The sequence below is a fragment of the Eretmochelys imbricata genome, chromosome 11 (assembly GCF_965152235.1).
Source record: "Eretmochelys imbricata isolate rEreImb1 chromosome 11, rEreImb1.hap1, whole genome shotgun sequence".
Taxonomy (NCBI): domain Eukaryota; kingdom Metazoa; phylum Chordata; order Testudines; family Cheloniidae; genus Eretmochelys; species Eretmochelys imbricata.
The window spans coordinates 10,466,943-10,482,371 of NC_135582.1; the positions used below are offsets into that span (position 1 = coordinate 10,466,943).

A 15,429-nucleotide genomic window follows, 5' to 3' on the forward strand; every position below is an offset into this window, starting at 1 on the left:
GCTAATCTCATCTATTCCTGGTAGACATCATCCATTACTACCCCAATTTTACTCAAATAAGTGTTTACCACTGTTTCAGTATTCTCAGTCTTCTCCAGCACATTGTCTCCGGCACCCTCCTGCAATTCCTCCAGGCATGTATTGCTAATGCTCTCCTTACGAAATACAGTTCCTAAGGGAGCATGTGAGTTCTACTATCATTTCTTCCTACCTCCTTAAGATCAGATTCTTCCAACCTTTCACACACACTGAGTAGCCTCATTGATTTCAATGGAGCTACTCACAGAATAAGGTGTTACCCACCATAAATAAGGGAGGCAGAATTTAGTTCTTATTCTGTTGCTCCAGGAACGGCCTCACCAAGTCTCTCCTATTTTTCATTCCCTCTGTGTATTTAAAGAATCTCATCCTATTTATCTAAATATCACTACTAGCTATTTGTTCTTTAAGATTTCCATTTTTCTTTCCATTCTTTCTATTTCTTTTTACCAAGCCCTAACAGTGCTGTCGGGTTATCCCCTTTCTGACTCTTTTATGGACGTATATACATTTTATATATGTATCACGTTAGTGCACACACACACACACACACACTCATAATTAAGACCATAGCATAAATATATATGTAGGCAGCTGTTATCAATTTGCCAGGGGTGTTTCTGGTAAAGTACCCTACCTTGAATTCCATGGGCGTGTACTTTTCATTCTTGGGGGTTGTGTTGCCTTTGTAATGGAGATGGTTGGGAGTGGTTGGGTGGATAATAGTCGATTCCTGGGACTGCCGCTGACAGCGCTGACAGTACACATAGATCACAAACGTTAGGAGACTGGAACCAAAGAAGCAGGAGACCCCGGTGGCAATCAAATGGATGAGACTAAACCCTGCAAGCAAAACAACAAGTGATGCTCCTTTCAAAAAACAGCCTTCTTCCTCTCGGGACAAGAGCACAGATACAAGTCAGAGCTACAACATCTTGAATTCAGTGGTGATAAGCTGCTGAAGCCAGTATTTCATGTTCGAACATACAAATCAGTCCCCCCCCCCCCCACAGCTCTGTCTTGCTGAGTTTAATGGGTCCATACATTGTTTTCTCAAAGTTCTTTCACTGTCTCCCCATTCTCTCTCCCTCTATTGATATTGAAACTAAACATTCTGTTAAGCTGACAGCAACAGAAATGAGGCATACAGACAATACATGTTCATGGCTTGCAAAGCACGGGCATGTCATGGAAATGGGGGGCTACAAAAACTCAGTGTTTCTCGAATGGAAAATAAAAGCCCTCTTTGTTGGCGACCCAAAAATATTCAGTGGGGGAGGTGTATGTGGGGAAGCAGCATGACACATTCCTCCTTTATGTAATCCCCACGGATACATTGACAATGCAAACAAAAAACCCATGGAAGCAAGTCTCAGAGCCTGGGCCAAATGACTCAGCCATGTGGGGCTCCTACTATGGGGCTAAAGAATAGCAGTATAGAGGTTCCTGCTCTGAGACCCACCACCCACCCCGCCGGAAACCTCTACACTTCACTTTTTAGCCCTGAAGTTTGAGCCCCACAGGCCTGAGTCAGTTGATCCAGGCTGAGACTCGCAGCTCCAGGGCTTTTTGCAGTGTCCACATACCCTAAGTGTGCTCAGCCATCTTGTTTATTGACGATTAGTCTCCCCTCACTATCGATGCGGTGTACTAGCAACACTAAAGAGTGTGCTGGTGGGTGCACAGGAGGGTCCCGGGAAATGGGGAAAATGAGAAGGAAACAAAATGGGCAGTGGGGAGAAAACAAAATACCAAGGAAATGGTCTGAAATATTCTTTGATCAAACTTCTCCATGAGCTGCCCAGACAGAATCCCAGGCAGACCCTGGTGAGGCAGCTATAGTAAAAGGATGTCAAAGAGCAGAGCTCTTAACCTGAGGTTTCAAACACTTCCAGTACAGCACGTTCTCTGCTGGAAGGAGATGCATATCTGTCGGCAGGCGAAACCACAGGCACTGGGAGGTAGCTGAGAGAGGTGAATGGAGGAAGTCAAATAAATGCTAGGAGAGAGTCATCCTTCTTACATTTTTCATTCCTGCTTCACCCCAGAGAGCCTTTATATGGTCAGGGTATAACCAATGGCCAACAGCTCTCCACCTTACACAAGAGGAACAGCCCTGACCGGAGTCCATGGCACAACCAGCACTAGCAGATGTAGGAGTGGGGACTGGAAGAGTCTTGCGCAGCACCCAGATGTGACCCTGTTTAGTGTCCATCTTCAATCAGAGGGTGCTGCTTTCTGGTCGGAAGAGTGGAGCTATTTGAGAACCAGCAGTGTTAGCCCAAATGTACATTTCTACCGACTTTGGTCTGCTACACAAGTTGAGAGGAACCACTGCACTACTGAACATCAACATGCTCACTGCTGAGTGCAGCCACTATGTTCAGAGTCTAGCTATCAGAATCTTTAGGTAGCCCAGGAAAGCCGAAGAATTCATCTGCAGAGGCCGCAGTCTCAACTTTGCTGGGTGTGGCAGAAGTGACTGCCTGGCAAGCAGCGCTAAACTGATGCTTATTCTTGGTCTGCCCATGATACAGATATGCCTCTTTCTGCCTGCCAGAGGTTGGTGACATTTTACTTTTCGGTTGACATGCTTTTCAAATAGAGAATTTCACCCACTAATTTTACTGTTTTGCTCTAATCTTCATTTTAAAAAACCCCTATAGAAATAGAATGTAATAGAGAGTTTGATAGGGTTCTATCATAATTACATGAAGGAACATACAGAATTGAGTAGACCCATAAAAAATGGTTACCTACCTTTCTTAACTGTTGTTCTTTGAGATGTGTTGCTCATGTCCTTTCCATGCTAGGTGTGGACACGCCCAAGTGCACAGTTGTCAGAGATTTTTGCCTTAGCGGTATCTGTAGGGTTGGCTGTGGCACCCGCTTGAGTGCTGCACTCATGCATCGGTATATTAGGCACCGCCGGCCCTACACCCTCTCAGTTCCTTCTTGACAGCAACTCTGACAAAGGAGTTGGAGAGCGGGCAATGGAATGGACATGAACAACACATCTCGAAGAACAACAGTTATGAAAGGTAGGTAACCATTTTTTCTTCTTCGAGTACTTGCTTCTGTTGACTCACAAGAAGTATCCATGGAGGTGGGCTTGGAGTTCACGGTCATGCAGCTTGCATTACTGCTCTACCAAAGCCAGCATCATCTCGGGCCTGCTGGGTAAGCGCGTAATGTGATGTAAATGTGTGGACGGAGAACCAGGTGGCAGCCTGGCAAATATCCTGGATCGGCACTTGGGCTAGGAAAGCTGCCAAAGAGGCTTGCGCCCTGGTTGAATGGGCTATTAAAATTGCTGGAGGAGGCACGTAGGCCTGGTCGTAGCAGCAGCGGATACAGGCAGCGATCCAGAACGAGATTCTCTGAGCTGACAATGGATGACCTTTCATCCTGTCGGCCACCGCGACAAACAACTGCGTCAACTTACGAAAAGGCTTGGTCCCCTCAATGTAGAAGGCTAACGCCCTTCTAACATCCAGAGAATGCAACCTGCACCCCTCCTCTGACTTATGGGGTTTAGGGAAGAAGATAGGTAAGAATATCTCCTGACTCCTATTGAACTGTGAGACCACCTTAAGCAGGAAAGCAGTGCGTAGCCACAGCTGGACCATGTCCTCGTAAAACACCGTGTTGGGCGCCTCACAAGCGAGCACCCTAATCTCAGAGACCCAGCGGGCAAATGTTATTGCAACCAGGAATGCAACCTTCCAGGAAAGGAGAAGGGGAGAGCAGGAAGCCAGAGGCTTGAAGGGAGGCCTCATGAGCCGCGACAGCCCAAGATTCTGGTCCCATAGAGGCACAGGGTTCCTGACGTGAGGGCGGAGGCGTTCTAGGCCCCTGAGGAATCTGGCTGTCATGTCTTGGGCGAAAACTGACCTGCCCTCGAGCGGAGGATGGAAGGCTGAAATAGCGGCCAAGTGGACCTTAGCAGATGAAAGGGACAAACCCTGGAGTTTAAGATGCAGGAGGTAATCCAGGATTAACTACAGTGAGGCCCGCTAAGGTCGAATACCTTTGTCCAAAGTTCAGCATGTAAACCATTTCCATTTGGCCAGGTAGGTCGCTCTGGTAGAGGGTTTTCTGCTGCCCCGCAGGACCTGTTGGACACCGGCCGAACACTCCCGTTCATCCACATTGCTTAAACCCTTTTGTTTGTCCTTTCTCCTGTAGGAAACCCTGCCAGGAAGACCCTCAGGACCTACGAGGAAGAGATGGAGGAGGAGGCCAGAAGTGCTTTCTGGCCTGCTGTGGAGTGTAGAGACCTAGCAATTGCTGGGTGACCTGGGAGTCTTTAAGGCCATGCAGCCTTGCATCCGTGAGCTCAGAAAAGAGCCCCGTGCCCTCAAATGGGAGGCCCTGGATAGTGGTCTGCATCTCTTAGGATAACCCCAAAGATTGTAGCCAAGAGCTGTGCCTCACGGTAACTGGCGAGGTCACCACTCTGGTGGCCAAGTCTGTAGCATCCCAGGCCATCTGCAAGGTGTCCTTTGCCATTGCTTTGCCCTCCTCCAGGATCGTGGAAAACTCGTGGGCCAGGTCCTGTGGAAGGGCCTCCCTGAACTTGCCAAGGGAGTCCCATAAATTACAACTGTATCTGCCCGACAAGGCTTGGTGGTTGGACCCCCAAAACGGTAGACTGGCTGTAGAATAAATCTTTCTGCCAAAGAGGTCCAGTTGTTTGGCATCTTTATTTTTTGGTGAGCCGCTCACCTATCCCCGCCTGTCCCTCTTGTTACCTGCGGACAAAACCAGTGACCCCGCTGGTGGGTGTGTATGGAGATATTCAGACACCTTTGCGGGGACATAATACTTCTTTTCTGCCCTTTTGGACGTGGGCGGAATCGAAGATGGGGTCTGCCACCGTGTTTAGAACCCCTGGACGGACACGCAACGTGATGTGGCCCGGGCTAGGAGATGACATGACGTTGAAGAGATCATCTGACTGCTCCGCCAACTCCTCAATTTCGAGGCTTAAGTTAATAGCCACCCTTTTAAGGAGAGCCTGGTGTTCCTTAAAGTCGTTGGGGGGACTGCCAGTCTGAGAGGGCCCCGCCACCGCTTCATCTGGCAACGAAGATGACGAGGGCATTGCAGGGGGAGGGGCAGGTTTCCTTTCCCTTCGTGAGGATGGCTCCTTGGGCGGTGGCCCCTGTTGTGCTGCCCCATGATGGACTCCACATCATGATCTGAACCTGGTGCTGGCAGTGCCGGGGTCTTTTCCAAGATGGCCAGGGAGGAGTGGTGGGAGCATGGACCTGGCATCACCGGTACTCCCCAAGGGTTCCAACACAGCCATTGGGCAGGTCACTGGCCCTGCTGCCAACCTGCAGTGCTGGTCTTGTGGGCCGACAGGGATTCGGACCCCTTTGGCGATGGGCTGAACCCTGTCTCCGACTCAGACCAGTCCCCTTCCCGTGATCATGTTGATGCTGTGGAGGCCAGCATCTGCCGACTAACCCTTGTTGGAGACTGGTGTCTAGGGAGCAAGGATTGCCGCCTGTCCCTCGAGTGGTACCATGGCAGCGAAGATTGGTGCCGCGATGGTGACCGACGTCTAGGAGACCACCTAAGCTATAGGGACCTGCGCCAAGGTGATCTTAAGCAGGAGACTGGCCAGTACCGGGATCCCGGTGCCTCAATTCCGGCATTCAATGCCTTGTGGAAGGAGAGCGCGGTGCCGGGAAGCTGGGCCTTCTAGCTGGTGACCAAGGTTGTGGGACCGGGTTCCTAGGCCGTGGGGATGGGGACGAATGCCTGTGATTCGGGGACTGATGGCGCTCCCCTGCCCTTTGGGGAGGTCCCATGGCTTGCTTGCCCTTAGATTGCAGGGCCTTAGCCATGTCCGGTGCAATATCTGTGGTGCTGACAGGCCCACCAGGTTTTTGGCTGTCTGGGCCATCTCGGGTGACGAAGGTCCCCATAGGAGCCAGGATCCCTTACCGCTCCTGGGAGTCGGAGTCACATCCCTGGCTGGGCTAGGGGGGGTCCAACCATAGCAGTACTCCCCTGTAGCTCTGGAGCGGGTACGTGGCCTAAACGAGACCCTTTGCCCAGAGTCCCCTTCCCCTTCTTGGTTGGTGCCGGGGAGCTTTTTTTCCTGTGCCGCTTCTTGGGCACCGGCAAGGGGGAATGGTGCTGGGAGGATCCTGGTGCCGGGGGGCGCTCTGCACTGATGCCAAGGTGCTGGGAGTTGAGTCTGGTCATGAGGGCTCTGACACTGGGCAAAGCACAGTCTCCATCAATAGGGCTCTCAGGCAGATTTCCTCTCCTTCTGGGCTCTGGGGCGAAAGTTTTTGCAAATCCTGCACTTGTCCTTTATATGGGATTAACCCAAGCACTTCAAACAGCACTTCAAACAGACGTTGAATAGGGTCACTGATAGGCATGGGCCTGTTGCATGACGAACATGGCTTGAAGCCTGGGGAATGGGGCATGCCCCACTCTGGGGCGAAGGCCCAGCCAGGACTCTAACTACTAAACAACAAACACTTACTTAAATTGGCTAGGTACCTAAGAACTATGAATAACAATGGGCTGTTAAGAACCGCTAACGCTCTTGCAATGCAAGATGAGGCGCTATGACCAACCATCACGGGTGGGAAGAAGGAACTGAGAGGGGTAGGGCCAGCGGCACCTAATATACCAACGTATGAGCGCGGCGCTCAACAGGTCACCACAGCCGACCCTACAGATACCAGTAAGGCAAAAATCTCCGATGACTGTGCACATGGACACGCACACACCGAGAATGGAATCGACACGAGCAAGCACTCGAAGAATCTATGGTTTACTTTTTAAAAATTGTATAAAATTCCATAGCAGGCATATAATTTTTATTATATTTTATAGGTTGGTCCAAAAAGTCTACAGAAAGACTATAATTTCCTATTAAATTTTATAGGACTTTTCCATCAGGGCAGTTCCCTCCTAAAAATCCACTTCTGCCTTCCTGGTTCATCACTTTTTAAATGTTGGTTTTCTCTTCAAGATGCAGCACAAGGAGCTTCTATTGATTAGCTTCTTTGCCAGATATTGTAAGATGCTAAGTCATAAATAATATTAGCCAGGGTAAAATATAAATTGTAACTGCAAATAAAATATCAATGGAAAAAGAAGACAGTTCAAATTGTCAATAGGAATGCATAATTCTGGAGTGCAAGGATAATCAGGAGCCCTGGAATAGGAGCAGATACCTTGCATTATTTGGGCAGGAATAAGTGATGCAGAAAGACAATCTTTATATAATTGGTACTGAAGTCATAATTCCACTGACTGCCCTGCAGCCACAAACCAAGAAGCTCCATATCAAAATACTGATGTTTTATTTGTCTTTTTTGTCATCCCTTTGAAGGGAGAGCTGCTCTGCATGGGCCAGAAGCTGCGCTTCATCTTGAGCACTTACAGGCACAACTGGTGATTTGTATTTCACAAGAACTTTGTGTTCACCATCCGTGGAAATCTACCAGAACCCCAGTGTGACACTCCTCTGGTACGGTTTTAAAATGTACAGGAAAATCAGTAATCCGTGTCCCCAGCAGCATTGTAGGGAGCAGTAAGGGCAAGTCACAGAAATCTTGGAAGTCTTCAGAAGACCTTATCAATCTAGAACTAACAGGGCAGTAGAGAGGTGAAGTTATTGATTGGACCTTCCAAGTTCTACACATAATGAAGATGCAGCTGCTTGGGAGATAAACAAGATCATGAATGGAAGGGAATGCTTGGGAGGATGATGGTCCACTCTGATCTAATCCACCTTGTCTCTCAAACCTCATTATACTGCAAAGGTACAGTCTGGGATGTTCTACTCATTGAAATTTTCATAGCTGTCTGAAGGATACCTCCCTCCAGATAGCTGGAATGTCATAGAGGAATCTCTCTTAATTTCTCTTGGACCATTTACAAGTGGGCACAACAAGACAGGCATGTGCTCCCTGCTAATTAATGACTCTGAGGACCCAACCCAAATTCAGAAATAAGTAAGAGTCTTGGAACTGACAGCTGGACAGAGCAATGCATTCTTCCAATGTGACTCAGACAACGAGACTCCACGGGAATTAGGGCTATCAGCAGGATGCGAATTGGGTAGATTAATGGTTTGGTTGATGCTGCCCAGAAAGGTAAAGCCACATTAAGATAAAAATAAGATATATAGTTAGCTGTACTCTACCTCCACAGTTTGTGCTCTCATCAATGCTTGAGGCCGGCAGGATCACTAAACAAAGAGAAAGCATTGGGGAAAGTTGTCATTTTGCCTCAGTTGCAAATACCCCCTTTGCTCCTTGCAGAAGTTGGTTGTGCATTCCACAGTAAGCTGCGGGCCTAAGTGGAGAGACTGGCTGACAACACGGAGCAAAATGTAACAAAAACTGTATAAACCACAAGGACACAAAGGTGCAGCACAGAAAACAATAATTAGAAGGGGTTCTTCAGTCTAAAACTGCTAAATATTTGCACAGGGGACTCAAATTCAACTGACACAAAACCTGAGGTTCCAGGTGTTCATGAACCTCAACCTGTCAGCAAAACTACACCCGAAGAGCCGTCAATGGCCCCTCTCCCTTCCCCACATCAGCCCTATAAGCCCAGACGCCTTGCCCTTGTGGGATGTTTCCCCTGGGGTGTCTGAATGAACAAAACTCCAGTCGCCAACATTCACACAAACACCAGGGGTTCATTTAATTAACGCTTCATGCACTGCACCCTGCAGGGTTTAACAGCCCCAATTCAAATTAAGCAGCTCACTTAATTTATTGTAGCTGTAAACAGTATTGCCTCATGGGAGAGCTGAGCTGCCACATCCATTTCATGCACTGTACGTTACAGAGGGGTTTTTCAAAGAGGTCTGCAGGTGTGTGATATGCCATTGCCATTATTTCTAATGGGCATCCAAACCCCTTAGGCAGCTCTGGACACTGCAGCATATGTTGACTGACTGTCATTCCTCCTGAGCGAAACCTGCTTTCCTGGCCCTGTGGGGCTATGCCGCACCTACCGGGAATCTCATTGTACAGGCAGTCTTGGTACTGTGTGCTGTTTCCGACGCACTGGGATGACTCTGGACTGTGCATCTCGCAATAACGGCTGCGATACTGGATCCCGTCTTCGTTGCACAGGCTCCACTCTGACCAGTCCGACCACCCACCTTAAATCCAACCAGTCTGAAATCAGGAATAATGTGCACACAAGGCTACCGGGGCGGGGGGGGGGTACACGACACAACGACGACACACCCATACGATCCCAACTTCCCCAGTGTTTGGGGGTGTCTGAATCCTAATTCTGGTGTAGGCCCATCTCTGGTACGACCTACAACAGGGAGCCTTCAGGGGACTGGATTGAACTCCCTCAATATAATCAACATTACCACTGTGCAACCAAAGCTTCAGTGCAAAGCAGCCTGAAGGCTGACTTAACCAGCCCCAGAAGGAAAACCCAGACTAGGGGGATCCTCATGGGGCTTAGAGTGGGCATAAAGGCTCCTAGATCAGCCCTCTTCCTGTAGCGGCACAGGAGCTGGCTGGGGTTTTGTTCTAGTTGCCATAATGCCCTCATGGGGGCATAACTTAGTCAGCCTGAGGGCTGCTCTAATGTCCTACTGGCCACCAGCCCAGCATGCAGCCAACCCAGGATCAGGGGAGCACAAAAGTGGCTTCAAACCACCTCTGCACCCTTTTCCCAACCACCCGTCAAGTTGTGATGTGAGCTCCCCACCCATTCTGTGTAGCGCAACACAGGGAAGGAAAATCCCTTGTCAACTGCACAGGCTGCTACTTCGGAGACGCCTTTGGCTTGTCTTGCGCGCGTCTCCGCTCAAAACCAATCTGCTTTTTCAATTATTTTAAATGGATCAGCTATCAACAAGATTTTGGCAGGCTGGCTGGCTCTAGAATACCAGGCCATGCTCTAGTGAACAAGTTAAGAGGAAGGTGATGCCATTAGTTTTAAGAATAGGGTGCCTTCTTTTACATGGTTCAATATATGCTTACGGAAAAGGCAGGCAAACATTTGTTTTACAGCTTGTGTTTCTTGCTTCTGTTTTTTTTTTAATATTCATTTGCTGCTGGGGTTTGTTTCCACCCTCCCTCACCCAACTTGAACAGGAGAAAATAATCTGCTACCTTTGCAGGAGTGTGTGTTGCAGAGCGCCTCCTCGGTGTGCAGGCCAATGCAGATATCCTCTCCGCTGGACGGCGCTGGGTTGGTACAGGTGCGGGTACGCTGGTAGTGTCCTCCCCCACAGGTTGCTGAACACTGAGACCAAGGGGTCCAGCAAGACCATGAACCTTTTACTGAGGATCATAAGAAATAAAACAGAGACACACACTGGCTTTTATTTCTCTTTCTCTGATCAAGCTTGTGGGACCATTTGAGTCTCGACCTCCTAGGCAGCCCAGCCCAACCTAACAAGCTCTTTCTGTGCCACTAGGAATAGAGATTTCCTGGTTGAATGTCTGTGCCAGACAATGGACAACTTAAACCAACAATGAGGTTAAACATGTTGTACTCCATAGATGCTGAATCAAACATATTGGTTATTCAGCCAGAGGAAACCCTGTATCTTAAGAGTGCTCTAAAGGAAACAATTATTTTTCATGTTTCTTTGTTCATACACGTTCATAATCTATTATTTACCTATTTCCTTACAAGGCCCACTTCACCCACAAGGAGGGTGAACTACCTACATTTCTTGGAAACAAATAGCTGCTACAACCCGAACATTTTTAATGCAATAATTAGTCTTTGAGTTTGCGTAGCATCTTTCTTTTGATGATTTCAAAGTGCTTTACTAACAGCAAGTCTTAGCACACCGTTGTGAGATGTGTATATCAACCCCTTTTACAGACTGGAGAACTGAAGCGGAGAGAAGTTACTTGACCCGAGGTCACGCAGCCAGGCAATGGCAAAGCAGAGAATGAACCCATGAGTCCGGGCTCCCAGACACTCTCCCCTGTTTTTCTCATTTCCATGTTCCATTCCTTCAAATGTGATTCAGTGCAACATATACCGGCATAGCTATACACGCTGAGAAAGGAGGCAGAGATAAACCGATATAGGAACCATGCACTCAAAACACTGTGCAATAAATCAGACAAAAAGGAAAAAAGAAAATCTGTGCAGGGTGCACAAAAGGACACAACCATTAGTGAAAAGCCACTAGGATGTGCCAAAATAATAGTAAAAACCGTATTTGCAGAGCTCAAATTTTTAATTTTTACAGGCCACATTTTACAGGCTCAAATTTTGTCACTCTCATTGTGCTCAGTACACATCTCTCCTGTCTAAAAATGGCAGCTTTAGCTTTAGGGTTGCCAACTCTCCAGGACTGTCCGGGAGTCTCCAGGAATTAAAGATTAATCTTTAATTAAAGATTATTGACATGTGATGAAACCTCTAGGAATATGTCCAGCCAAAATGGGCAACACCATTTAGCTTGGCCTTTGAGATTTTAAAATATAAGAAATATAATACGTGATACTGCTCATAATGGTACTTAGCAGTTGTAGCAATTTCACAACTAAGGCATAAAGTGCTTCACAGGAAGTGGCTAAATATCGTTACTGTTCAGTGGTGAGGTGACTGCTGAAATTGTTTCTACAGGGTGAAGAGGAGCGGAGTGGGGGGAGCCCATGGACTATGAGTAAGGCCCTACCTAATTCGCAATACTGCGGGAATTGCGGATCCCACAATATTAGGCTTCCCCAGTGGGAGCCTCATCCGCCCCGGTGGCTGACAGTGGGAGCCCCGGCTCTTAGTCCAGGTCTGCTGCTCTCAGCCCTGGGGTGCCGACAGCAGAAAATCACAGAAAAGGAATAATGGACCTTATTACCACAAATCATAAGACCCATTATTACTTTGATACGATTCTCCATGGCTTGTCCTCAACGCAGTGCAATTTTTTGACAATCATCCTGCAATTCAAGTAGGGCCTTCACTATTAGAACTATTCTGGACCAGAAGTGCAACAAAAACATGAGGACTAACTCAAAAAACAGGTAACCTGGCACGAATACTCCCTGCTGGCCATGCAGGAAATGCTAATTGATGTTGGGAGGAGATCCGCATTACATATGCGGGAGAGGCGGGAAGTGAGAAGAAACAAGTGTTCACACAAAAAATTTGCCACAACAAGCATCTCTACACAGTAGTAATCCACATTTGTTGTTCTCTCACCAGGGGTAAGGGCACCACACTGCCCTCTGCTGGATGGAGCACTATGTCTGCTCAAGTGTGCATGGAAAGTAAGCTACAGTGCCGCCTCTAGAGCATGTTGGTATGTCACCCTCTAGGGGCGACAGAGGGTATAGGGCATAGCACTGAAGTGTGCATGTATCAGGCTGCCCAAAGCTTATTTAAAATACTTTAAAAAAAGTGATGTACGTTACAAACAGACATTTAGAACTATTGAGTCTTCATGAGAAGAGCACATAATTTTGTGGAGGAAAGAAATTATTTTTACCTGGGCAGGGATGTGGGTTACAATCTTGGTATTCCATTGCTGACCCCACGCAGGGCAGGCCGCCATTTTTAGGCTCTGGGTTTGTGCATGTTCTCTTCCGGATCCGAAATCCCAATTCACAGTCCCTGGAACACGATGACCAGGCCCCCCAAAAGGACCAGCCCCCATTGATAATCCGTGCAGAGGTTTTACCAGTCTTTAGAAGGTCGTCAACTAGAGCTTCAAGAAGCACAAACAAGACACAGAAGTGTTAATTTTCAGGCAGGGCTTTGTCATGGAAACAAACTCATTCCATATTCAGGATCTGGGGAGGAATTCTGGGGAAACTGCATCCCCCTGCAGTGCTGGAAACCCAGTGCCAACAGCATGGCTCAACTGCTCCGGAGTGAAACTGAAAGGGAAGTGAAAGGGAGCAATCTGGTTTCCCTGTGCAAACCGAACGAAGTGAAAAACAATATCACACGGGCAACAAACTGACTAGGGCCAGACCGGGCCTGAAATTCACTGACCTGTGCTAGGGGGCAACACAGAGGGTCTTGACCCCACAGGCAGCGCCAGGAGGATTTCTGCTTTCCCCTTGAACCTCCGGAGCACGCAGTGGGAGCGTACATGCCACACCTCAGGATGGCCCTCCCCACTAGAGAGAATGGGTGAGGCCATGCCCCCACCTGCAGCATCTCAGCCCCCTGCGGGCATAGGAGGAAGCAGTCCCTACATTCCCATAAGCACAAGGATTAAAAGACTGTGTCGCCTTGAGTGCAGGGGAACAATTGCTCCTTGCAGCCTCCCTGCATGGTCAGGGACAGTCGGGTCTAGAGATTCTTGCCATCCCTGCAGTATGTGGTGGTGTCAGAGCACAGGTCCACGTTTATTCATGTCTGCATCCCCCTTTCACCACCACAAAGGATGCAAAGGTGAGCCTGGCTTAGGGCTCTGGGCGAGCCGGCGGGACGTACAGTCGGTATCACAAACCGCCGAGCCGTCATTGGGGCAGAACCGACTCTCCGTCTTCTTCCTCCCAAACTGCAGCTCGTGAGGATCAGCCAGCTGGGCGCGGCAGGTGTAGCGGAAGCGCTGCTCTTGGCGGGCTCCATTCTGGGTGAGGTTCACGGGCATCCAGGGGGTCCAGGGCGTGTTTCTGCGCACCTCTGGGCAGCCCTCTGGATTGCAGGTCTTGTATTCCTACCAACCAGGAAAACCATTTCTCGTTACTCCCAACGTGCTTATGGATGAACTTAATAACTATAACATGTCTGCAGCACAGCTAAGAGGAAGGAACTCCTTTACACTCAAGAAATCAGCACGAAAACAAGTGGATCTAAGAAGGCATGCACCTGCATCACCCTGATTGCTCCAGATACAATTCATCCCCATGCAGAAGGACAGCATGATCCAGAGGGATTAACTGGGAGCTAACTGGTGCAGAGGCCTCATACAGGTCCTTGGCACGGGATGAATTTCACCCACTGGCTTGTGACCTTCCTTTGTTTTTGTTTCTTTGCAGTTTGCAAGCTCTTTGGAGCAGGGAACAGGTCTTTACACACATTCGGTCAGTGCCTAACACATTTTTGGAGTGGCCATAATGCAAGTAATAAATGAAATAAATTATAACAATAGTAAATCTCTGGCTGTGAAGAGCAGTGGGACGATCCTGAAAGTTAAGTCTACGGAAGTGCATGGCCCATCACTGAAGTAAAAACATTAGCCCATTCTCCAGCACTTTATATTCCAATTGTGGCACTAGCCGTTTACTTCTAAAGAGGCTTTTAGAAAACCTGTCTTTTAATTTGGGTTTCTGCATACATGGTGAAGGCAATGGGCCATATAGGTCTTCAGTCTAGATCCGAGTTCCTACTGACATTTGTAGAAGTTCTGTATCGGCGGATAGCAAGGTGGTCCTGGATTCTGATAACCCCATCACCACCATGTTACAGGATGAATTCCAATGAATAACACCGAGTTCCTGTTTTTAAAAAAGAATAAGGGAATTCCTTCTGGCAGGGGATAAGAATATTCCTGCTTCAAGACTTTATATGACTCTAGAGTAGATGCCAAATGGCTTGTGAACAAAATCAGAGATCCCTGATCAAATCTGCTTACACCGAGAAAAACCCTTCATAAAGAAAAACCTTACTAAAACCAACTCATTAAAAATACAATGCACCCATAAGCTGACAAACTGTGTAGAAATACAATGGAAATGTTAACCAGTGTATCACCAGCAGGCTGATTAGATAAACCTTCCATTGTCAAATAAGTGCGAGACCCATTTCTGCAGTATGTGCAAGGCTCCCGCTAACTGCAGGAGGATCCTCCACGAGAGTGAGATGTAAAAGAAAAAAACTGCTGGAATGCTCTCACTTTCCCAGACTAATGAGGGCAAAAGGCCTGATCAAAAGCCAGCTGAAGTCAGTGTAAAGACACCCCTCCCTCCCTCCCCCCCCACATCAAGTTCCATTAGCTTTGGCTAACTCCCAATATAGCATGACTCCACGACCTACCATTTTCCCCAGCACCTTCCCTAGCAGGAGAAGTTGCTCCTGGCATTTTTTACTAGCACAAAAAATGAAAAAATAAACGCACGAGATTCCTGTAGGCTGAATGCAATGTCAGTAAATAATACATACCACAGCGCAGCCCAGACAGGTGTTGCCATTCTCACAGGACCTCTGCCTGGAATGTATCCCTCCACCACAATTCGCACTACATTTATTCCAGGGGCCCCATGAAGACCAAAATATTGGTAATGGGCATGGACTGTTCTCATTGCAGAATCTGAAAGAGCGTGGGCGAAGCACATCAGAGAATCCCTGTCACTTCTAGAGGCATCCAAAGGACAGAGGAATATGGGCTTTAAATGGCACCCCCAAAGCAAGATCACAGCCATTACATACGTTTTGGGTGACATTCATGTG

At 48.1% G+C, this 15,429-nt stretch overlaps 1 protein-coding gene across 2 annotated transcripts in view; it reads right to left on the reverse strand.

Annotated features, from left to right (window-relative positions):
• Positions 1–15,429, reverse strand: part of SEMA5B (semaphorin 5B) — a 173,812-nt gene that overhangs the window by 18,725 nt on the left and 139,658 nt on the right. The window contains exons 14-20 of one of the 2 annotated variants that reach the window (XM_077829927.1): positions 15,142–15,289; positions 13,471–13,696; positions 12,515–12,733; positions 10,176–10,250; positions 9,050–9,199; positions 8,225–8,269; positions 677–882 (exon numbers count right to left, since the gene is read on the reverse strand). In XM_077829927.1, coding sequence (XP_077686053.1) covers positions 677–882; positions 8,225–8,269; positions 9,050–9,199; positions 10,176–10,250; positions 12,515–12,733; positions 13,471–13,696; positions 15,142–15,289 — 1,069 coding nt within the window. Of the gene's footprint in view, positions 1–676; positions 883–8,224; positions 8,270–9,049; positions 9,200–10,175; positions 10,347–12,514; positions 12,734–13,470; positions 13,697–15,141; positions 15,290–15,429 lie in introns of both variants that reach the window. The other variant, XM_077829925.1, reaches the window with a different exon arrangement.